The following is a 25802-nucleotide window of genomic DNA, read 5'->3' on the forward strand; positions in this document are numbered from 1 at the left end:
AGAATCCGCCTGCCACTGCAGGGGACACGGGTTCTAGCCCTGGTCCGGGAAGATCCCACATGCCGCAGAGCAACTAAGTCCATGCGCCACGACTACTGAGCCTGCGCTCTAGAGCCCGCGATCCACAGCTATGAGCCCGTGTGCCACAACTACTGAAGCCCACGCGCCTAGAGCCCGTGCTCCACAACAAGAGAAGCCACCGCAATGAGAAGTCCGCACACCGCAACGAAGAGTAGCCCCTGCTCGCTGCAGTTAGAGAAAGCCCGCACACAGCAACAAAGACCCAACGTAGCCAAAAATAAATAAGTAAATTAATTAATTTTAAAAAATACTCATATAAAAAAAAAAACTCACATAATTCCACTTTCCAGAGAAATATCATGGTTTGTTCCCTCCAACTCTCTATTTATCCTATTCCCGCCGACCATGCCTATCTTCTTCGTAGTCACGCCTACCTGGTCTAGACTAGATCCTCTTTTGCACCAAACTTAAACCCTCTAATTCTGTCAGTGAACTGGGATATAATCCCCTCATCTCTCATCTGCTGTGGGTCCCAAATAGAGAGTTTTGAACCCTAACAGATTTATGCGCATCTCAGTGAGTATCCAGTAAATTCTGCACCCTCAGCCTACCCCCCACAACTGCTCCTTCCAGGAGAGATAAGATCAGTCTAAGCCTTTGATGTGCAACACAAAGATGCCTAAGGGATTCAAGGCTAACTTTAGATCAGAGCAAATCCAGATTCCAATATCAATGGCGGAACTAAGAAAGCATGAGAAATGAATATAATGGGAGCAAATGGGAAGCAGTTTGGTAGCAAGAGTAGAGACGCTAAGTAGCGAAGAATGACAAATGAGAAAGAGAAGCCAAAGCTGCCAAAAAAAATGGCTGTCAATCAACAGGAAACACCACTAGCATCAGAGCAGTGGGGTATTACCAGACAGGTTCCCCAAGGACCCTGCACAAAAGGAGAGGAAAATTTGGGGTATTTCAAGGCATGGTGACTTTTCTATGATAACTGTTACCTATGATTTCGATCATCTTCAAAGTTAGAGTGGTTCGGGGAACCTAAGGCCATATTTTAATTAACTTTATGACTATCTACCCACCCACCTTCCTCCCAAAAAATCAAGGATTTGTGGCCTGGAAAAATTTGTATTATAAGATAGCCCCAAAATGCTGGAATGTCCTAAGTCTCTGAAACTGAACTACTTTTCTGGAAACTGATGTATTTACCTACTGACCACAATAAACCAAGGACTGCAACAGACCCCACCCAGGACAAAAGCAGACAGAGAGGGTAAAGAAATGCTACATCACTGGAGACAGTTCAGAGTTTGCCAGCTGTGTACACTTTTTGTTTCAAACTTTCTATACAAGCTTGGCAATGTTTAAGGAAAACTAAAGTAACATTACCAGGGTCAAGTTCAAGATTAGTGTTTAACCCCAAACCCCATACCGCATAATTGACTTACTGCAAATAAGGTATTCAGGGTTTCTCTTAAAATTCCTACTGGTGTCTTTGTTTTGTTGTTTTGAAACCACTGCTGAATCTGCACCAAGTTAAACAAACTTCCTAAGAGAAAAGTGTCCATGACAGATAGAATAAATGATCTCCTTTCAAAGTAAGTGAATTTTAAAATGTAGATGATCATTCTATATCCTTAGTTTTGGTTGCCAATGCAAATGAGTCAGAGAATTTGCCTCAGACAGTGAGTTAATTGTGTAACTCTACAGAGGAAAATGCTATTGGAGAGTACTTGCTGACCTCACAGCTGAAACAAAAAAAAAAAAAAGAAAAACCATTTAAAAGATGTGGAAACCAGATGTTTCAGACACATTTCAGCCTCTGCTCTGGGAATTTATCCTGAGCAGCCCCTAACAGGCTATTCCTTCTCTACAACTGAGATATGGTCATCTTAATTTACTTATTTGTCTTGCTGTGGGAAGAGGCTCACGGATGGGGATTCAAGAATGGAATTTTTCATAACTCCATATGGCTTGGTAAGAAACTTCACTCATGAGCTTCTTGTTGGGAAAGTCGCTTCTCTGAATTCATGGAGAAGTGAATCAAAGCTGTAAATTTTTCTCTTCTGTTCAAGGCTGATGTTTTCAAAGAAAATGCTTGGGAAAGATAGCTACTGGAATGCATATATCATTTTTTAAAAAGTGTTTCTGCCTTCTAAAATTTTAAAATAGCTTTGTATAAAGTGAACTGTTCAGTAGAAAATAGAGGTTAATATTTATATTCCATATGAATATATGCTTTAAATTTTTCAAAGAAGGTGGGGTGGTATAGTGCAGAATGTTTCCTTAACAAAATAAAACCACCAATATATTATTTTGTTTTCATTTCAATGCATTTCTAGTCAGATTTCATAACAGGTAACCATAAGAGAATTACAACAGGTAAATTGGAATACACAATAATTTTATAATCATTGCTCCATGTACTCTGACCTGTAGTGTATATCATGCTTTTTCCAAACATCTTTTGACTAGTTTGACAAAGCCAGCTTGTAATATAGAAAAAAATGAAAAAAGCTTGTATTTCTGGATGCATTCTTACCACTTGATTTCTTTTGTTTGAGCTATCCATTTAAATACTTTTCTACCTCTTTTGTTAGACAAGGAAAGTTTCTTTTGTTGTTTTGTTTTGTTAAATGTAAGGAATGACATAGACCTAACTGTGAATATGAACAACAGACCAAAAAAGGCTAAATAGAGAAAACCCAAAATACCCCATATAGTACTCTTAACAATGCTTTAATTCTCATGATACAAATTAATACTGCTTTATGTTCACTGTTGTGTTTGATAGTGAAAAAAATTTGAATTGCTCAAGAAGAAAACTGACAGATCCTTGTATACAATAGAGAAATAAAGAGAAAGCAAAATTAACCTAGATTTTGATGTTATGCTTGCTAAGCAGCACATAGTTATAGAATATTCTCCCTTTCAACATGTTTCTCTCTGGTAATAACTGCAGCCATGCGGATTTCATTAGAAAGCTCGATTGCAATGCACAGCCTTGCAGCCTCTTTTTTCAGTTTGAGCCAGTGAACAGCTTTCATGCTGAACAGTGCAATCCATTTGGCCAAGATGGGGTCTGGAATTTACTAGAGGAATGAGCAAGTCTCTTTATTTTCATTGCACACCATCAAACTTGGGAAATACACACCTATTTGTCAGAAATGACAAAGATGATCATAAAGCTAGTAAGAGTTAAACCCACATGGATAAACTGAAATGCTGTCAAATTTGCTAATGATCAAGTAATTTGGAGTTGCTGTTTTTTTTTTTTAAGTGATGTTGTATATCACCAAAATATAAACCTAGACAATAGGAGTTCTGTCCTAGAGATAGAGAGGAGCAAACACAAATGTTTGTTAATAGCATACTGCACATTTGAGGCCCGGAGTGATTACACAGTGCTTCATGCTTCAATGTGAGACAAATTATTGACCAGTCAGCCTAGCATAAATTGTTTACAGTTGGTTAGGCCAATGTAGTAGTAGAAAGCTATTTAGGGAGGGAAGAAAGTTGAATTAGAAGGCAGGAATCTGCTAGCAACTATCAAGAACAAGGCACTTTAAACTCTTGGTCTCAGTCCCATACTGGTAAAATGAGAAGTCTGAAGTAGGGGACCCCTAAGGTTTATTTTTAACTCTTGTATCCTCTAATTCCTTAGATAGTAATTTTTTAAAAGACACTTAAGGACAAGAGACTTCAACTAGTTTAAATGGATTATGAAGATCAAAAAATGTACAGATAAGCAATTCTTTCTAGCCATTGTATTGAATCCAAAAAAGGAGAAGGGAAAAGTAACATTATCATGAGCTCCTACTAGGATACAGAAGCTATGCTTATGGGTTTTATGGTTTATATATTCCAAAAAATAGCTGTCATTATTCTCATTTGATAGATGAAGAAACTGAAGCTCAGGCAGTGATTTATACAAGGTCACACAACTGGTCCACTGTAGAACCAGAAACAGAAATCAGAGCCAACATACTACTGTGTCACCACTTACTAAAAGGAAAAGGAAGTTACCGGTTAAATAGATTTTCAATTTCAGTGAATGACAGCTAGAAAAATTAATAAATGATTACTTCTTCTGAAAGGTGAAATTTTTTAGATTAGGACTCATTGTACAAAGGACCATCTTAGTAGTTTAAAATTCTGAATTGGGAAATACTTTAAAATAAATGTGTGCTTAAACCTGTCAAGTACACATGCCAAGTGTACTCAACTTGTTCATAAGGCAAAATAATGGGAAGTTTGGGTCTCTTTCAGGAACAGTGTGGAATATTAATATTATTTAATAAACTAAAAATTATAGCATAGATATTTCTGCTATTTAAGTTACTACCTTATTACTAGACAAGTTTAAGAGGTACCAAAAGCTTAAGAAAAACTACCAGGAAGAAAACTTAAAATTATTTTTAAAAATTTTTCTGTTAATTTATTTTTTTCCTGCAAACATCTGTCAAAAGAAAAACTGAAGCATACTTAAATTTTTGAGTTTATCTGAGCAAAAATCCATTTGAATTTGGCAGCATCCAATCTAACAGATAGAAAGGAGCTCCGAGGAGTGGTACAAAATGCAAGACTTTCATAGGCAGAAGGGAGCAGGCAGAAGGAAGTTTTACTAGGGGAAAAAGCATGTTGGTTATGGCAAGGTTACTTTCCTTCAGGGGATGGCAGGGGTCTATCAGGCAGATGACCTAACTGGTGGTGATCAGGAGATTTCTGACTGACTGGTTTAAGATTCCATTTCTGGGTGAGCCGAAACCATACTTAAGTCTTGGTTTGGTGATGTGGGGCTTAGCATAAGGGACTCCATTTGGAGCTTGCTGTCGTGTTTTTAGTACATCATAGTTTTATTTCTGGAGTAAAATATCACGGAAATCTTAGTTTGAGAAACCTTGGCAGACAAAATAATTCCTACAAAATCTTTTTTCAAATAAAGATCTTTTAGAGAACAGATACAGTTTTAACACTTTTAAAAAGTAACAATAGGGCTTCCCTGGTGGCGCAGTGGTTGAGAATCTGCCTGCCAATGCAGGGGACACGGGTTCGAGCCCTGGTCTGGGAAGATCCCACATGCTGCGGAGCGACTAGGCCCGTGAGCCACAATTGCTGAGCCTGTGCGTCTGGAGCCCGTGCTCCGCAACAAGAGAGGCCGCGATACTGAGAGACCCGCGCACCACGATGAAGAGTGGCCCCCACTTGCCGCAACTAGAGAAAGCCCTCACACAGAAACGAAGACCCAACACAGCCATAAATAAATAAATAAATAAATAAATAAATAAATGAAATTTAAAAAAAAAAGTAACAATAATCTCCATCATAATACATTAGTAAGCACTACATGTCTCCTTCTCTACTAGAAGCCTTAGTACCCCTGTACTTCAAAATAGATGTACTTGCATTGCCCACTAGTGCTTGAGTTGCTTGAGAATAGGGCCTGATCCCCAGCACCTATCAAAGTACCTCATGGTATATTCTTAAAACAACCAAATTGGAAACGAGTAAAAGCTTAGTTAATGAGGCTTTACCCTATGAAGGACACTTGGGAAGTAGGTGACTCTCAAAGGGGAAAATGACTGATGTTCCTTGTGTTCTCTGACCTATAAGTATCAGATGCACTAAGGTACTGTGTATTAATGACAGGCTTTTTCCATATAAGGTATAAGAGCAGTATCCCATGGAGTCCAGAAAAATGCCAAGCAGCATCTCCTATTGAACTGTGGCATTGCCAACTTCAGCTTGGGGAAGAGAGTAAAGAACAGTATTTCTAATACTGCTGGATTCATATCTTGCTGCATGCCAAGAAACATACGTTCTCGTTGGAAATGGTCTTGATGGTGGCTGATTGCACAGGTCAGGGGACAAAGACTTAACAATAATCTGACAGTCAACATAGAACTATTAGAGCTATGTTATGATTATTGTCTTGGGAATCTTTTCACATTGTTTCTATGGCAAAATGCACTCCAAACTCAAAACAATCATTTTAAACAGTGATCTAGTGGGAGACAGCTCATGTATGACTTAACACTATCTAAAATACGTTGGGAACAAATGTGAACCGAAAAAGACAAACCAGCTAAAGAACTTAGGAACTGGTAGTTAGGTGTGTCCCACTTTTTCTCTGCTGTATTTAAATCTATTTTTCTTTTCTTCAATGTAATATTTGCTTGCTTTGGATTCCTTTAAACTTTTCCTCAGTTTTTGATTTGTTTACTAAATTCTCAATTATATTGCATTAGTCATTTCCCTCAAATGGCTATTTTGGCTTACTTTTCTCCTTCATTGTGAGCCAATTTTCATTGGTTTCTTTTGCCTTCAACTCCTTTTCTTTTCCTACTGCTTACCTTTCTAAGTTTTTAAAACAAAGCCAAAAAAAAAGTCAAAACTCTATCACCTTTGGATAATGCAGAAATACAATGTTGTGTTAAAACTTTCTTTCAGGTTTTCAGTTCAAAAAATAATTTAGCCTCAAGTTTCTATCTATGTCCCCCCAAATTCCCCTCATTCATATTTTTTTTCCAAAGCTTTCTAACAATGAAAACTTAGCCACTCAATGCAGCTGACCCAGGGAACCCTTTGGCAGGAACAATAGCTGATGTAATCTTCCAACTGAGGCCACAAAATTTCCCTTGTTCCACAAGAATGGATAATAGTGCATTGACGACATTTTGTGAATTCACAGAACAAGCAGCAGGCGTGTACCACAGAGAAGCACGGTCTGGCAAGTACAAGCTCACCTACGCAGAAGCGAAGGCGGTGTGTGAATATGAAGGTGGCCATCTTGCTACCTACAAGCAGTTAGAGGCAGCCAGAAAAATTGGTAACGGCTTTGACAATAATCTTCTTTTTCACCCTTGGAAAAAAAATTTTCCACCTTTCCTGCAACCCCTTATTAAGACTTTTCTCTCCACCCCTGCTAATAGTTCCTCCGGCTTCTCCTATCTTCTCTGCCTAGGGCTGGTAGACAATTCCTACTACTAGTAACTTAGTTGGGGTCACATCCCATTGGGAGCTGATAAATAAACATCAAAAGAAAATGAAGACATCATTATCTCGATATCATTTAAACTCCTCATTAATTTTAATGCCATTGCTATTCATTTTTAATATCATTCTATCTCTTCTTGACGTCTGTGTGTCATTTTCCTCAGCTGTTAAATGGTGCTACTATGTGTGTCTTACAAAGAAATTTACTTGGTAGAAGAAATAGTGAATTTAGTGGATTTTTTTTTCAATTATTTTCAATTTTTTCCTTTTCTTTTTTTTACATTAAGTGGGAGAATGCATTTGTACTTTAGGATCAAAAGCCATGAGGAAAAGCAGGATAAGCAAGTTGTAAGGAGGCAGATGAAAGAAACTGGGAAGATGATGTCAGGACACCTGGTGAAAACCCAGTAATTAACAAATGCTGTTTGCTTCTTTATATTAAAAAAACCGGGCTGCTACTGTCTCTCCTGGACTTTCAGGAGAATCCAAAAGGCCACCCCAATTCAGAATTTTCTTCTCCACTGAAGATATCCCTTTGCTGATAGGAACATACCTGGCAAAGCTCATACTATTATTATACATTACCCAAGACAAAAATAAAGGTGTTCTCGAAAATGCCCCAAAGTCTCCCCAGATGACTGCTCAGTCTATACCCTTAGGGCTCTGTGTGACGCAGTAAATGGAATGATGTATACAAAGGCCAGAGACATTACTAGCCATGGGGGACTTGTATACAAAGGCCAGAGACATTACTAGCCATGGGGGACTTGTAGTCAAATCGTTCTTGGATGGCATTGGCAAATATTAAAACAGCCTCCAAAGTTGAGTAAGGAAAACAAGGCTGAGGCTTTGTTTGAAATGTATGAGTACTTTTATCCCTATCCCTATTCAAATTTTTAAAATATTAGTGATATCTTAATTGATCCTGAAGGAGAAATTATCATCTGAAAAAAATTTTTTCAGTATTGATGGTAATTCCAGAAATTAACTCATGGCATTAGCTCGGTCATTTGTGAAAAGAAGCCAGCTCTGAAATTGGATTGTTTTCATATCCATGGTATTATTATTTCCTAGTCCATCTGCTTCTTTTTTTTTTCTCCAAGTAAGATGTCATTTTCTAGTAAAAATCAGATGTTACAAGAACTTTTATATATATTCAAACTTTATTTTTTAAGAAAACAGTTCTTCCCCTTTTATATGAACTGGATTTGGGCAGTTAAGACACTGTCCCTGTTGCAAGGGGCCATCTTAATTGAGATGACCTTCACTCAGCTGAGGGAATAACCAGTTAAGCCATTACCCTTCCATTCTCTTGCAGGATTTCATATCTGTGCTGCTGGGTGGATGGCCAAGGGCAGAGTTGGATACCCCATTGTGAAGCCAGGGCCCAACTGTGGATTTGGAAAAACCGGTATTATTGATTACGGAGTCCGTCTGAACAGAAGTGAAAGATGGGATGCTTATTGCTACAACCCACATGGTTTGTCAAAAACAATAATTTTATACTATATAAAAACAGGTACAGGTTACTAAGAGGTTAGTAAAAAGAAGAGACTTCTTCTTCCAGAGAGACAGCAATTTAGTAACGATAATTTTTAATAACAACTACCATTCATAGAATGATTATGCTGTGCCACACACTGACTTACGTCTCTTCAGCCACACTGTCACTCTATTGTTATACCCGTTTTAGAATTCAGGAAACTAAAGTTCAAGAGCTTAAGTAACTTTCAGACAGCCAGTAATTAGTAGGCAGGTGAGATCAAGACAATTCTTTTCTGTGCCAGAGAACTTCCTGATCACAAAGGAAAAAAAAAAATTATTATAAACTTGTCACAGTTAATTAGCTAAAACTATGAAGTAGTACTACCAAATGTTAACTGTTCAAAATTATCCCTTTAATAGAATGAGAAAAGGAGACATAAAGAATAAACAAAGTTTTTCCCTAATTTCTTTTTGGGCACAAATTCTTAAACTTCCAAACTAAGCAACCCTCACTCTGTGGTTTGTTTTAACAAATATATACTGGATATGCCAGTTATTATTGTAAGTACCTGTTTATTCATATTCTTTTTCCACGATTGATTGCAGCTAGGAAAACTTTTTTTTTTTAACGCATTGTTTACTTTGTTTATTTATTTATTTTTGGCTGTGTTGGGTCTTCCTTTCTGTGCGAGGGCTTTCTCTAGTTGTGACAAGCGGGGGTCACTCTTCATCGCGGTGCGCGGGCCTTTCACTATCGCGGCCCCTCCCGTCGCGGGGCACAGGCTCCAGACGCGCAGGCTCAGTAGTTGTGGCTCACGGGCCCAGCTGCTCCGTGGCATGTGGGATCTTCCCAGACCAGGGCTCGAACCCGTGTCCCCTGCATTGGCAGGCGGATTCTCAACCACTGCGCCACCAGGGAAGCCCTAGGAAAACTTTAAAGAGAAAATTAACACATTATAATTACTATAAACAGTAATTCTTGATCCATGCTGTTGGAGAAAAAAGTAGACTGTTGTTTTGGGATATATTTCCCCCAGGATAATATTACAAAGTGTTACAACATGTTACAAAGTATTTCCCACATATATGATCATAAACATCCTCAGGTGGTGTTCCATTTGGATCTACCTTAGAGAATGTCCATGACAAAGTAGGAGATTACAGTGAAGTTCTAGCATATTATTATAGAATTTATTATTTAATAATATTATTAAATAATAATATTAACCATTGGAGAACAGTTTCTCACATTTGCAACTAACCTATACCTCACAATAATGTATACTCCAAGTAGAAAAGAATTTTTCCTAGAGCTGTCACCTATTCCCACTTGAGACAAAATATGAATAAATGGGGGGGTGGGATGAATTGGGAGATTGGGATTGACATATATACACTAATATGCATAAAATAGATAACTAATAAGAACCTGCTGTATAAAAAAATAAATAAAATTCAAAAAATATGAATAACGTGCATTCATATAGACTATAACTTTCAAATCACTTTGACATACTTTAAGCCTATAGTATACTATATTTAGTCCTATATTTAGTCATTGTTAATAATTCATATATCTTCTTTTCCTCTCTTTCTCTCTTCCTCTCTTCCTTTTTCCTTTTTGTATATATTTATACAAGCAACTCTCTTTTTACTCTTAAGAGTAACTTCTATTTCCAAATATATTATCTGATTCTTTTGCTTGATAAACTTCAGGATCTCTGAGCATCTACTCAATCATTTCCAAAGGTCAAAGTCTAAGGAAGATGTAGAAGTACAAATGGAAAGATTCTTACAGTATTTCATTGCCCTTTTATAAGAATGCCACCTTAACTTACAAATTTTTATAAGCTGCTTTTGTTTCTCATAGAGGCTGAATGCTTTTTACTCTGGGAATATGTGTACAGAATCCTGGGAGACCTGTGCTTACTCAAGTCTCAGCTTACTTTTGGATTCAGTGATATACTGATTATTTAGGATGTGGTCAACCTGAAGGGGACTGGGGGCCACCTGAACTAGCAATGGGAGAACAGTTCCTTGAAAAATAATTGGAATGAAAAAAATCATGATATCAGAAAAATAAAGCAATGATTATTAATTAATCAATATCACCAAGTTAGAGTTGATTGAAGCAAGGAAGAATAGGGTCATTCAGAAGTATTCAAAAGTCAGCTTGCTCATTCGAGCTCTGAATGTGTGGCATGATGCCGACTGCCTCCTGTATGAATACTTCTTAACCAACTAGCTGTCAGTCCTCAGGGACCCAGCCTGCTTTATAAATCTGTCATTTTCTAAATAAGCAAGAGATGAGGCAATAATTATATGTAACATGAAATATAGAGCTGAATAGATATAGCTAAATATAAAAACAAATTAGTTCAATATTTGAATTTTTTCCCTAATCTAATGATATATACATCAAAGATAGGATGCTATGGGACAGAGAAAATCACTCCCAAAGCGGGCACTGTACATGCTTATGTGCACATATAAACTATGTATTATATATTATTTAATAATACAATAAGAATAGCTTACACTTTGCATAATACTCTTAAGCTATCCTTTATGTTTTATCCTCAGAATAGTCCTGTGAGGGAGGTAACAGGAGAGGCATGACTATATTTATTTTACCAATGAAGAAACAGAGGTATAGACTGGACGCAGAGCTCAGACTAGATCCCTGACCCTCTTTTGTCACTTCCTTGCCTTTCTAAGAGCCTATTCTGCCCTGGGGTGATAAGCTTCCTTTACTTCTATGGTGTTAAGGATTCTAACACAATTTTTTATTGTAATAGTTATTTTAAAGGAGAATATTCTTGTAAAAAACTTCTAATTGGGGAATTCTCTGGCGGTCCAGTGGTTAGGACTCGGCGCTTTCACTGCCAAGGGCACAGGTTGGATCCCTGGTCAGGGAACTAAGATACTGCGAGCTGTGTGGCGTAGCCAAAAAAAAAAAAAAACCCTCTAACTGATATAATAAAAAATACCTTTGAATGCTATCCAGAGTCACCACTACCATCACCACCACTCAGATTATTTTTGAGTTTCCAGTCTGTATCTTTTTTTCAAGACACTAGACATTTAGGTGATATGGAATTTAACTGGGGCCCTTCCACAGCTTTCTCTCTAGGCATACTGTAAAATCACTGTTCTGGCAGAGATTGTTTGTTCTTATAACAGGTTATGGGACAGGACAGAAATCTGTGAAATGGTAAATGACTTGAAAAAACCAACATGGATATCTTCACCAAATCCTCAAATAGTATGAGGATTAAGGTGCTAATTTAAACCAGTAAAAGGAGTATAGAATGATTATAAATTATTCCTTTTAACTGGATTAGAGTGACCTTCAAATTCCCTAAGTGATCTTCATATTCTATAATGATTTTCCAGACAGAATTTATTGGACTCATTATTCTAAGTGTCTGAGTCCCTGAAGACACAGTGGTGACACCACAGAACAAAATCCCTGTCATCTTGATTGGGCTGTTGGTAATATGGGCATATATATTTGTCAAAACACATTTAAGTGTACACATAAGACATGCATTCTATGCTTAAAACATAAACAGAGCAAAAATGTCAACAGGAGCACAATTATTATTCCTTCTTGCTGTTTTACTTTTAAAAAAACTCACAAGTGGGGACTTCCCTGGTGGCGCAGTGGTTAAGAATCTCCTTGCCAATGCAGGGGACACAGGTTCGAGCCCTGGTCCTCGAAGATCCCACATGCCACGAAGCAATTAAGCCCATGTGCCACAACTACTGAGCCTGTGCTCTAGAGCCCGCGTGCCACAACTACTGAAGCCCACACGCCTAGAGCCTGTGCTCCGCAACGAGAAGCCACCCCAAGGAGAAGCCCATGCACCGCAACAAAGAATAGCCCCCCACTCACTGCAACTAGAGAAAGCCCACGTGCAGCAACGAAGACCCAACACAGCCAAAAATAAATTAATTTTTTAAAAGTTAGAACAAAAAAAAATTCACAAGTGGTCTATGTTCATTTTAGAGAATTTAGCAACTATTAATGAAAAAACATTTATTCTTTAGCTACAGTTACACACGATATACTATGGATGCTATATATTAAATCATTTTATTTTTATTTCATGAAAAGTACTAAATAGATGGACACTAAGAAATGAATATCATTTTTTAAGTAGGAATCATTTTTTTAAAATGCTTTCTTATCATTTTTTTTTTTCTCATTTCAGCAAAGGAGTGTGGTGGTGTCTTCACAGATCCAAAGCAAATTTTTAAATCTCCAGGCTTCCCAAATGAGTATGATGATAACCAAATCTGCTACTGGCACATTAGACTCAAGTATGGTCAGCGTATTCACCTGAGTTTTTTGGACTTTGACCTTGAAGATGACCCAGCTTGCTTGGCTGACTATGTTGAAATATATGACAGTTACGATGATGTCCATGGCTTTGTGGGCAGGTATGTATTGTTTCTCCATACAGGAAGCTAATGAACATCCGATATTTTGCATGATGTTTCTTTTATTTCTCTCCAACTGTCCCTACAACATTGATTTTCCAGTTTATCTATTCTTCTGCAACAGAGTATCTTTTTTTTAAAATTAATTTATTCATTTATTTATTTTTGGCTGAGTTGGGTCTTCGTTGCTGCACGTGGGCTTTCTCTGGTTGCGGCGAGCTGGGCTACTCTTCGTTGTGGTGTGCGGGCTTCTTATTGGTGTGGCTTCTCTTTGTTGTGGACCACAGGCTCTAGGCGTGTGGGCTTCAGTAGTTGTGGCTCGCGGGCTCTAGAGCGCAGGCTCAGTAGTTGTGGCGCATGGGCTTAGGTGCTCCGTGACATGTGGGATCTTCCCGGACCAGGGCTCGAACCCGTGTCCCCTGCATTGGCAGGCGGATTCTTAACCACTGCATCACCATGGAAGTCCCTGGCATTCTGACTTGCTCTATTTTTCCTCCACATCATAAAAAAATTATCACAATACTTCTCCGACTAAAAACAACAAACCTACGTTGAGTTGCAATTTCTAAGCAGTGCTTAAGCTGAGATACTTCATATTTCAAACAATGTTTTAACCCCTCTTCTCTCTTACAAATTCAAGTAAAAATAAATAAATATAACAATAAAATGTTGTAAAATAATAGAAAAATGAGCCATTACTTAGGGGAAATAAAGTACGTCAATTATCAGTAAGAGCCACTTGCAATAGCTATATAATAATCATTCATGTGACCTCTCTTTTTAAAAAATTCTCTTTCAGATACTGTGGAGATGAGCTTCCAGAAGACATCATTAGTACAGGTAATGGCTCTAAATTGAAGAACAAAACTATGATTTGCTTTCTCAGTATCAGTGAAAATGAAGGACCCAGTAGTTATTACTATATAGTTTTTAAAGTTGAGAGAGCTTAAGACAGATATAGCTTGCTAGCTTGTAAAAGGCAAAGAAGTGCTTATTTATACTTAAAGACTTTTATCAACTCCTTGCACTAAAAATGTGTACTCTCTGGTTATTTGCAGGAAATGCAGTCTGAGATAGTCTTGAATCTGCAAATCCATAAATACTGCTGTAGCTTATTAATTCCCATAAAATGTGGTAATAAAATGTCCAAACTTTTCATTGATAAAGGATTGAAGTAATTTGTAAAGTTGTTAAAATACTTTCTATCACTGAAAAAATTTTTACATCATATTTATTGCATTTTCACATTAGTACAGCAATCCCCAGAGAGTCTTGTGAAGAACACAGTTCTGTTAGATGTTTTTAATAGATATTACATGAGAAAAGGGCTCTAAGGTCAAGTAAATTTGGGAAATATTGGATTAAACAATGTGAAACAGCTTTCTTTATTAGAAGATGTCAGAGAACTTTTACTATGCTAATTATGCATAGTAAATCTAAAAAGGCTAGCTATAGTAGGCAATGTTTTCCAAATCTTTTTCCTCTTGCTAATTATTTTGTGTGACTTTGTTCCTTGAAATGTACCCCAAGAAAGGTCCCTGTAGCAGCATACATTTATCTCAATAAGCAATACCATTGCTATTGCCTCAAACTGCTGCTTTCTAAGAACTTTTACTTTCTTAGATGTCTTCATTTTCCTTTTTATTTTCATCACCAGCACCAGTAATTGGCATTCTTTTTTGTTTTTATTTTTTTAAATTAATTAATTAATTAATTTATTTTTGGCTGCATTGGGTCTTCGTTGCTGCACGTGGGCTTTCTCTAGTTGCCGCGAGCTGGGCTACTCTTTGTTGTGGTGCGCGGGCTTCTTATTGTGGTGGCTTCTCTTTGTTGTGGAGCACAGGCTCTAGGCACGATGGCTTCAGTAGTTGTGGCACGTGGGCTCAGTAGTTGTGGCTTGCGGGCTCTAGAGCACAAGCTCAGTAGTTGTGGCGCATGGGCTTAGCTGCTCCGTGACATGTGGGATCTTCCCGGACCAGGGCCCGAACCTGTGTCCCCTGCATTGGCAGGCGGATTCTTAACCACTGCACCACCAGGGAAGTCCCTGGCATTCTGACTTGCTCTATTTTTCCTCCACATCATAAAAAAATTATCACAATACTTCTCCAACTAAAAACAACAAACCTACATTGAGTTGCAATTTCTAAGCAGTCCTTAAGCTGAGATACTACTAGCTAAAATTAGTCCCACACCCTAGCTTTGCAGTGCACGCAATTCTCATTTATGAATCATTACAAGAGATGGAAATTCTTGTTCAGTCTTGGAATGATTAATGCTTAAAATTTATTAATTCATTACTCTGTTATAGTCTCCCTAGGAAGAGTATTCTATTAAACTTTTTATTTATCTCTTATTCTTTACTTGAGAACATATTTTATGTTAACAGAAAACTAAAAGAAGACATTTTATGAGATGTAGGAGGTAGTTGGGGGGTGAGAATCTTATTTAAAAAAAAACAAACAAAATGAAACAGAGAGAGTCAAAAAGAAGCCTGAAACTTAATATTTTTCTTGTTTTGTTTAAAACAGACAAAACTTACTCCAAATGTAACACCAAATCAGTGTTTTTCTTGCACAACTGCAAGGAACTAAAAAAAGAAAAACCCACACAATTTATTACTCAAAGAGAAACAAATCAACAGAAAAGAGCATAGTTAAATAAAAAGCCAAAGATTTAGCAAAACAGCAGGAAGAATACATTGATACAAAGTAATAGAAAAAGAAGATATAAAATATGTTTAAAGTATTATCCTATCAGTCAAGCATAATGCTGTTAACATTTTGATTTAGTTTTCTTCTTAAATATATACTTACTCACCCCTGGATATTTATATTAAAAAACAAAAACAGAAAATAAACTAAAAATTACCCATTACTGTACCACTTTAAAAAAAGGTATATAAAGAAAGAATGTGCCCACCCTTCTCATCTCTCCCCACCCAAGAAAGGCATTGGATAACTATGTGGTGACCATCCTTCCAGATGTCTTCCTGTATAATACAAACATTATATATCAATACATGGAGACCATGGAGCTATTTTCAAGTCAGAGTATAATATTTAGATCATTCTAATTCTTTTTAATGACTACTTAATAGGTACCATAATTTGTCATATACCAATATTTAACATCCTGAAGGTGGTTGTTTCAGATTTTTTTTTCTTTTGCTATTGAACATTTCACTAGACATTTTTAAACCTCTATTTTGTAGTGCTATTTTATTTTTAAAAAGTAAATTTCTAGAAGTGAAATGTTGGGGTCATAGGTGATGTGCACTTAGATGTGGATAGATGTCACCAAATTAGCACTAGCCCTACAGTGCCAATTTGTATTTTAACCAGTTGAGTAATTTGAAAAAAAAAATTTTGGGGGGGCTTCCCCTGGTCACGCAGTGGTTGAGAATCTGCCTGCCAATGCAGGGGACACAGGTTCGAGCCCTGGTCTGGGAGGATCCCACATGCCACGGAGCAACTAGGCCCGTGAGCCACAGCTACTGAGCCTGCGCGTCTGGAGCCTGTGCTCCGCAACAAGAGAGGCCGCGATAGTGAGAGGCCTGCGCACCGCGATGAAGAGTGGCCCCCGCTTGCCACAACTAGAGAAAGCCCTCGCACAGAAACGAAGACTCAACACAGCTAAAAATAAATAAATTAATTAATTAATTTAAAGAAAAAAAAAATTTTTTTTAAATTTAAACAACTCTTTCAAGTTTGAGAAAAGTACGGTGGACCACAGCATGAACTCTGAACTCAAACCTGGTTCTGCCACTTATAACCCTGTGGCCTTGGGCAAGCTACTCAGGTTTTCTGTGCCTCAATTTCATCTATAAAAATGACTATTTTAATAGTATCCACCTCATAGTGTTGCTTTGGAAAATAAGATGAAAGGCACTTAAAGCTGTGCCTTTCATCTTATATATATATGGGGTTTTTGTAATGAATTCTGGATTTGTGATCTGGATTAAGAAGGTCATTCCCTCCTGAAAAAGAAAAATATTCCTATATTTATTTTATACAATAACGTTTTCCCTTTTTGTTTTTGGTACATTTTGGTCTTTAATGCAGGTAAAATGTAGTTAGGTGCTTTGTGTAAAGGGATCTAGCTAGCTTTGTGGGCTTTTTTTTTTTTTTTTTTTAACAAATGCAAGGCTTGTTGCCATCATTTAGTAAATAATCCATCCATATCTTAATGGTTTGAACTGCCTGCCATTCTCCTGTAATTCTATGGATGTTCCTTCTACAAAGAATCCCTTTGAAAACAGAATAGACAAAATTTCCTCTAGGACAGATTGGAGAGCCACAGGAAAAAATATGACAGTCCTGGTTCCAGTTGGCAGTGAAACTACAGACTCTACAGCTTGAGAATCTAGTTCTGAATTCTGGGAGTCTTGTTCATGAATTTTTATATTCTCCTATGAGAATGAGTCTTTGAATTGTCAGCCAAATTGAAGGAGAGTAACATCTTGGTTCTTTTGCATCCTCCTCCTCCCCAGGAAATGTCATGACCCTGAAGTTTCTAAGTGATGCTTCAGTGACAGCAGGAGGTTTCCAAATCAAATATGTTGCAGTGGATCCTCTATCCAAATCCAGTCAAGGAAAGAATACAAGTACTACTTCTCCTGGAAATAAAAACTTTTTAGCTGGAAGATTTAGCCATTTATAAAGCAAAGAAAGACATTCCATATTTATGTTTCTATCTTTTGGAGCCCCTTTGATCTCACTTTTATATTATTATTATTATTAACATTTATTTATTATTTTTCTAAATGTGAAAGCAATACCTGATAATTTGGGAAAAATTGGAAAATAAAGAAAACTTTAAATGAGAGAATAAAATCTCCCATAATACCATTGCATAAAAATAACAAGCATTATTAACATTCATATATTTTTCTTTTAGTCATTTTTTGATTTGTGGTATATGTATATATGCATCTATATGTATTTGTATTTCAAATTTTGGAGTGCTGCTCTATGTACAATTTGATATCTTGGATTTTTTACCATTGAACTTTATGGTGTACACGTTTTCCCCTATCATTGAGTATTCTGCAAAAACATGATTTTGAACATGATTTCATTTACGGTATTCTGTAAACTGTCCATGCTATGATTGTTCCATACTTTATGTAAACCTGTCTCCATTGTGGGAATTATAGGTAGTTTTCATAAATATTGTTTCAATAAACATCCTTGGACATATATGCATTTGTACAGCTCTCTAATTATTTGGGATAGGGTCCTAGAGGTAGAATTACTGAGTCAGAGATTAATTAAAATAAAAAAATGTTTTTGAGGGAGATAAGCTGGACTTTATGACACTAATGGGGTGGGTGGTGGGCTGCACTACTCACTCAGCAGACAAAGGCATCCTCTAGGGAAGCGAGAAAGTGAATGGACTAGGAAAATAGCAGGTCATTAACCAGCAGCATTAAGGGTCCATTTGAACTTTGTGGTATGGACTTTAACAGGAAATTGGTCAGCGAGTCTCTTTTCCTCTGGCCATGTTCAGCTACACGGGACAAAGACAGATTAGTGAGAGAGCAGGAGTCAGCAGGGTCAGTTTTGCCAAGTGAGTATGATAAGACAGGGGCAAGGGAGTAGAGGATATGGGTAAGAAGGGATTGCAATGATAACCCAAGGAATTTAGTTTGATAAGGGGTGAAGAGAGGACAGTAAGGAAACGAGGGACAGTAAAAAAGTGGTGCGCTCAAAGAATTGTCAAATCAGAGTATGAAAGGGGACGCACTGGAGTTAGTAGGTAGTGGTCAGAGAATGAGATATTAAATATAACCTTTTGTGGCAGGCAGAAGAGTGTTCCCTCCCAGGATGTCTGCATCCTAATCCCCAAAACCTGTGAATATGTTACCTTATGCGACAAAAGGGACTTTGCACAAGTGATTAAGTTAAGGACCTTAAAATGGGATATTATCCTGGATTGTCCAGGTGGGCCCAATGTGATCACAGGGGTCCTTAAAAGTGGATGAGGGAGGCTTAAGAAAAAGAGAGTCAGAAAAAAGATGTGACAAGAGAAGCAAAGTCAGAAAGATGCAACATTGATGGCTTTGAAGATGGAGGAAAGGTGCCATGAGCCAAGGATTGTGGGTGGCTTTTGGAAGCTGGAAAAGGCAAAGAGATTCTCCCCTAGAACTTCCAGACGGAATGCATCCCTGCTGACACATTGATTTTAGCTCAAAGAGTCCCATTGGGGGCTTCCCTGGTGGCGCAGTGGTTGAGAATCTGCCTGCCGGGGCAGGGAACACGGGTTCGAGCCCTGGTCCGGGAGGATCCCACATGCCGCGGAGCAACTAGGCCCGTGAGCCAAAACTACTGAGCCTGCGCGTCTGGAGCCTGTGCTCCGCAACGGGAGAGGCTGCAATAGTGAGAGGCCCGCGCACCGCGATGAAGAGTGGCCCCCACTTGCCGCAACTGGAGAAAGCCCTCGCACAGAAACGAAGACCCAACACAGCCAAAAATAAATAAATAAATAAAATTTATTTTAAAAAAAAGAGTCCCATTGGACTTCTGAACTACAGAACTGTAAGATAATAAATTCATGTTGTTTTAAGCTACTATGTATGTTACAATCTGGGGGGAGCAGTGATATAAAGGTAATACACCTTTTAATCAGTTTCATGCAGGGTTAGACTTAGGAATAAAAGTCTAATTCTAGATGACAAAGCATAAACAAGAAGAAGCTGTAAACAGAAGATAGCTATTTTCTAAACTCAGAGAAATTAATTTAGGTGAATATTATCTAAGGCTAGTATAACATTTCTCTGTTCATATGTTTTCCTGCCTACATCTGAACTTTTTTTACTTCCTTGATCATGAATTTTTTTTTTCACTTTTTTTTTTTACTCTTTTCCTCCCACCCATAGTCTTTTTGGTCATTTTCCCCCCCAGTTTTTAAAAATTGAAGTGTAATTGACTTACAATATTATATTAGTTTCACGTGTACAATATTGTGATTTGATATTTTTGTGATTTGATATTTTTATACATTACAAAATGATTACCATTTTAAGTCTAGTTACCACCTGTCACCATACAAAGTTATTACAATATTATTGACTATATTCCCTCCACAGGCTTTTTGCTCTTTATCAGAATTAACTTTTTTTTTCCTTTGGAAATTTTGATAATGGAATTTAAATAGTAAATTGAAGAATGTGTGTTAATTTGAAAATTACAATGCACTCTAGGATATAAGGTATTATTATTGATGATAATGAATATAAATCCTCTAAGATTTTCCTGAAAATAATATTCAGATGTATGAAATATTTAGAATGATATTAAATGTTATCTATTACCACTGACCCAGATTCCCCTATATCTCAATGGTGTAGTGAGAGTATTATATGAGAATATTATACAAAGGATCAGAGATGGGTTATAATGACTTCTAGAGATCTGACTGAATTATTTACAAGCCTTCCTACTGAGATTTAGGGTACATTATGATCATATTCTAAGATCTATAGAAATACTTGGAAAGGAAGAATTATAATATATATATAGATAATTTTTAATAATAATTTTAGTAAAAAAAAGTGACCTTGTAGAACATTTTTAAAAACTTGACTTTCTTTATTCAATTTAGCATCTTTTGCATGTCTACTCTAGTATTCTTTATGTTCTAGCAATTCCACTTTATTTGAATGTTTTCAGTTTAATACCTGCTTAGATGTATCTGTAGGTTTTTATCTCTATTTTTTTTCTTTGTCATGTTTATGTGTGGGTTTGGGAGGTTCCTTTTTTTTAAGTTTACTTACTTTCAATTGAATGTGATCTTGATATCAATATCATTCTCTGAAAATAAAACAAATTGACTAATGTTTATACATGTACATACGTACATATTCAATATTTTATTTAATATAACATTTGAGTTCAGATTTTTTTGAAGAAAATTTTTTGGAAAGGAAGTTTTTTCAGAATATGTTTTACAACTCATTCCCCTCAAAAAAAATTTATTTTTGTTTTGAAGGCAAGTTGTTTTCATGTCTTGTGCTGTTTTTAAATTTCTAAAATATATATCCACAGCTATTTAATTTCCTTCTGAACAAATGCCCAGCAAAGAAAACCACAAGAAGAAATCACATCCCACAAAACCTCAATATATAAAAGTAAACTCCCTAGAAACACAGGATCTTGGGCCTCCACTGGGAAAGCCACATCCTTAGCAATATTCATAAAATATAAAACAGTTTTTGAGCACTTATTTGACTGTCAAACAATTATAAATAGGACTATTACTTGCCTAAGTATTAGTAACCTCACAGCAGTTCTCATGATGTCAAAAGAAAAGTTACATGGTATTAGATTTAACTGAATCAAGACGTTCACTTAAAATAAAATTACATGTACAATACAGTACGAAAACTAATTTTCATATTGCTTTTTGAAGTTCTATGCCTGCTACAGTGAATAGGAATCACTTACAGGTATGTTTATATACCTGATAAGTATGCCTCATCAACAGTTTATTCACATATTGTAGGCAGAAGTAGGAAAAATTGCTCCAGTATATGAGTTGTTTCTTGCAAAACCAGAAAGAGCAAGGTTAGAAGGTAAAAATGATTAGAATTGTAATGAGTTGGTTTTTTTTTTTTTTTCAATTTAAAAGTTACAGGTAATCAAGGTTAAAAGTGCTATAGAGGACAATGCAGTGCTAGATAAACATCAGTGTTCCAGCTAAAGTGTTACTGCTATGGGGAAAAGCAACATGTATGCTCTGCCTAAACAGCAGTATCTTCAGCACAGTTGATCATCTACTTAATACAGCTCTTCATCTAGTCAACTAAGATTTTTTTTTCTTTCTTTGCTCTCAATTTAATTTAATTTTGGGCTAGTTTATCTGCTCATATTAACAAAACTTAAGAATTTACAGATGATGTATTATGAATATTCTTCCTCCTATCCTGTTTCTCCATCTACCCATTTCTGGTCCTCAAGAGCTATTTCCAGTGTCTTCAATATCCTTCAAAAGACAGTGTATGTAAATGCATATTTTTTCCCTTCCCCACTCCACTTTTTTGTAGCATATTATACACACTCCTCTCTATCTTAATTTTATTTATATTATACATAACATACAATTCATCAAATTTATGTGTATAATTCAATAATCCTTGATAAATATATATACTCATATAACCACCACCATAAACATGATGTAGAATATGTCTGTCTTTTAAAATTGTGACCTTGTGCCTCTTTGTAGTCAATCCTCTCCTGCCATCCCTTGGCCCCTGACAATAACTGAGTTTTTTCTTTTTGTCACTACAGTTGTCTTTCCTAGAATTTCAATGAAATGGAATCATAGAGTATGTAGTCTTTTGTGCCTGGCTTCTTTCATTTAGCACAACGTTTTTGAGATTATTTCATGTTGTTGTTTGTATCATTCTTTTTTATTGCTGAGTACTATTCCACTGCATACCACAATTTGTTGGTATTCACCAGTTGATGGACATGTGCTTTTTCCAGTTTTTGGCTACTATGAATGAAGCTGTTATGAACATTCATATACAAGTTTTCATGTTGACAGATATTTTCATTTCTCTTAGGTAAATACTTAGGACTGAAATTCCAGGGTTGTATGGTAAATTTACATTTAACTTTTTAAGAATCTACTTACTGTTTTCTAAAATGTCTACCCATTTTGCATTCCCACCAGCAATGAATAAAATTCTAGCTGGTCGTATCATCATCAAAACTTGGTATGCCGCGGAGCAACTGGGCCCGTGAGCCACAATTGCTGAGCCTGCGCGTCTGGAGCCTGTGCTCCACAACAAGAGAGGCCGCGATAGTGAGAGGCCTGCGCACTGCGATGAAGAGTAGCCCCCGCTTGCCACAACTGGAGAAAGCCCTCGCACAGAAACGAAGACCCAACACAGCTATAAATTAAAAATAAATAAATAAATAAATAAATTAAAAAAAAAAAACTTGGTGTGGTGGGACTTCCCTGGTGGTCCAGTGGCTAAGACTCCACACTCCCAATACAGGGGGCCTGGGTTTGATCCCTGGTCAGGGAACTAGATCCCACATGCCGCAACTAAAGATCCCACATGCCGCAACTAAGACCTGATGCAGCCAAATAAATAAATATTAAAACAAACAAACTTGGTGTGGTGGGGTTTTTTTCTTTCTTTCTTTCTTTTTTTTAAATTTTAGCTATTCTAGCAAATATCGAGTGGTATTAATTTGCATTTCCCTAATGGCTAACAATGTTGAGCACCTTTTCATGTGTTTATTTGCCATCCATATACTTTCTTTTAGTGAAGTGTCCAATTCTTTTGCCCATTTAAAAATTTTATTTGTTTGTCTTTTTTATTATTGAGTTTTAAGAGTTCTTTGTTCTGGATATAAGTCCTTTGGTGTATGTTTTGCAAATATTTCTATCAGTCTGTTCTTTCATTCTCTTAACAGTGTTTTTGGAAGAGCAAAGTTTTATATTTTAATGAAGTCTAATGTATCATTTTCCCTTCATAGTTTATGTTTTTTAAGTCCTATTTAGGAAATATTTGCTTACTTCAAAGTTACTAAGATTTTCTCCTATATTTTCTTCCAGAAATTTCATAGGTTTTATTTTGACCTTTAGGTCAGTTAATATGAGCTAATTTTCTAAATGGTATAAGGTAATGGTCTTTCTTCCTTCCTTCCTTCCTTCCTTTTTTCTTTCTTTCTTTTGCATATGGATATCCAATTGTTCTAGCATCACTCTTCAAAAGAGTATCCTTTCTCCCACTGAATTGTATAGGCATCTTTGTGGAAATTCAATTGACTATACATGGGTAGGTCTATTTTTGGACTCTGTTCCATTGATCTATAGGTCTATCTTTATACCAATACCACATTCACTTGGTTACTGAAGCTTTATTTTTTTTTTTAATATTTATTTATTTATTTGTTTGTTTATTTATTTATTTATTTGGCTGCACTGGGTCTTACTTGTGGCATGCAGGCTCTTTGTTGTGGCATGTGGGATCTTTAGTTGCAGTGTGCGAACTCTTAGTTGTGGTATGTGGGATGTAGTTCCCTGACCAGGGATTGAACCTGAGCCCCCTGCATTGGGAGTGCGGAGTCTTAGCCACTGGACCACCAGGGAAGTCCCATGAAGCTTTATAATAAGTTTTGAAATCAGAAAGTTTTACAAATTTCTGCTTATTTTTCAAAATTGTTTTGGCTATTCTCGTTTTTCCTTTGATTTGGCCGTGTTTCCCTGTTTCTTTGTATGCCTTGTGCTCATCTGTTGAGATCTGGGCATCCGAAAAATGAATCAGCTTAGCTAGAGATTTGGGAACCTCTCAAACCTCTTCTGGGTATGCGTCTTCTCTGGACTTGTGCAAGTGATTTCCCAGTTAAAGAGGTTTGCCTCTGCTGCTTCTCAGAAGCCCATAATCTCCTTCTCTCCCTAGTGTCTGTCTGCAGTACTGCAGTCTTTCTAGTGTAACAAGCTGTTGTGCTGGCCATTGTTTTCAGCTGCCCCCAACCTGGTATTCAAAGTACACATCCATTCTTTTCCCATCAGCACACTGACTCGGGCAAGACAGAACCCAGTCCCTTGGGCAGCCCTCTGAAAAGCCAGAACTTTGGATGCACATTCCACTTTTCTGTTTCCCTCCCAAGGGAGAATCTGAGAGTTGGGAGTGCCTGGTGCTTTACTGGGGGTGGGAGTGTGAGGGGGGAGGGGGAGGAGCTAGGACAGGCAAATAAGAAGAACTTTCCTACCTGCTTCCTTATGTCTCTTCTTGGCTTTGCATTCACTTGGCATGTTGCAACCTCTTACCTGGTTTCTGGAATTCTCATAAAGGCAATTTGGCACCTATATTGTTGTTAAGTCAATGTCTCCATGGGGAGCAAAGGCCTGGAATTTCCTATTCCACCTTTTTGCTGATGTTACTGCTCTTGTTTACATTTTTAATTTTGAAAAATTAAACTTATATAACAGGGAAGAGCTAAATTGGACTCCATGTTTGGTCTGTTTCTTCTACTTTAACCTTTGCTTTTCGTTGCTTTTGTTATTATAATCATACGTAATGGCCTGCCTCAGGGAACCCTGCCTCAATGTTAAACTAAAGTGCCTCTGTTCAGCTTCCAGGGAGAAAATCTGACCCTGCCCACCTGTGAATGGCTGCTAGAAAGAAGAAATTAACACATCCCCTCACCTAGGCTGGTCGTTCCAGGAGATGTTTTGTTAAGAATGATGACCCTTTTTACTTTACTTTCCCACCACCTCTCCCTCTCTGATTCTATAAAAGAAACTGGCATCCAGACCCCGATAGGATGGTTTATAGGAGACACTAGTCTGCCATCTTGTCAGTCTGCCAGCTTTCCAAATAAAGTCGACTTCTTGCCTCAACACCTCGTCTCCAACTCATTGGCCTGTTGGGTGGCGAGCAGGGCGAGGATGGACTCAGTAACACTTACAGAAGAGTTACAGGCTACTATAATGAATGCTCACCTAGATGTACTCACAAAATATTGTTAATACTTTCACCACATTTGCTTTACCTCTCTGTCTCTGATATAAACAAATATACAGAACCATCTGAAGTTAAATTGCAGACATCACGTTTTACTCTAAAATCCTTTAAAACAGCATGATATTTATCCCGTGATGATACGACCAACACTCTATATAATAGTGTTGAATTTCTTGCTTACTAAAGAAAGAGATTTTTTTATAGGATGTTTGGGATTGGCAGGCTTTCAGAAGCGTACGTGGATAAACATCAGCAATTGAAGTGTGGTGACTTAGCGAGGCTGTTGTTGACTGGCGCTCTAAGTCATGTTTACTGGACTGAGCTCATACCTGGCTGGCTGACTGTCAGAAGTGAGGACCCG

General features: G+C 37.1%; 2 protein-coding genes across 3 annotated transcripts in view; one reads left to right on the plus strand and one right to left on the minus strand.

The window, feature by feature from the left end:
- The window catches only part of NMI (N-myc and STAT interactor), a 125794-nt gene that overhangs the window by 82564 nt on the left and 17428 nt on the right, over window positions 1-25802 (minus strand). The gene's annotated exons all lie outside the window — the stretch shown is intronic.
- TNFAIP6 (TNF alpha induced protein 6) lies at window positions 1824-25124 on the plus strand. Of its 2 annotated transcripts, none has more exons than XM_057550769.1 (6): window positions 1824-2004; window positions 6719-6856; window positions 8342-8503; window positions 12726-12954; window positions 13754-13794; window positions 25050-25124. In XM_057550769.1, exons 1-6 carry the CDS (start codon window positions 1911-1913, stop codon window positions 25067-25069), a joined length of 684 nt encoding a protein of 227 aa, XP_057406752.1. In that variant the 5' UTR covers window positions 1824-1910; the 3' UTR covers window positions 25070-25124. The 2 variants fall into 2 exon arrangements, with proteins under 2 accessions (XP_057406752.1, XP_007183115.1); XM_007183053.2 differs by lacking the exon at window positions 25050-25124 and adding an exon at window positions 17444-18152.

Source organism: Balaenoptera acutorostrata, chromosome 8 (assembly GCF_949987535.1).
Source record: "Balaenoptera acutorostrata chromosome 8, mBalAcu1.1, whole genome shotgun sequence".
Taxonomy (NCBI): domain Eukaryota; kingdom Metazoa; phylum Chordata; class Mammalia; order Artiodactyla; family Balaenopteridae; genus Balaenoptera; species Balaenoptera acutorostrata.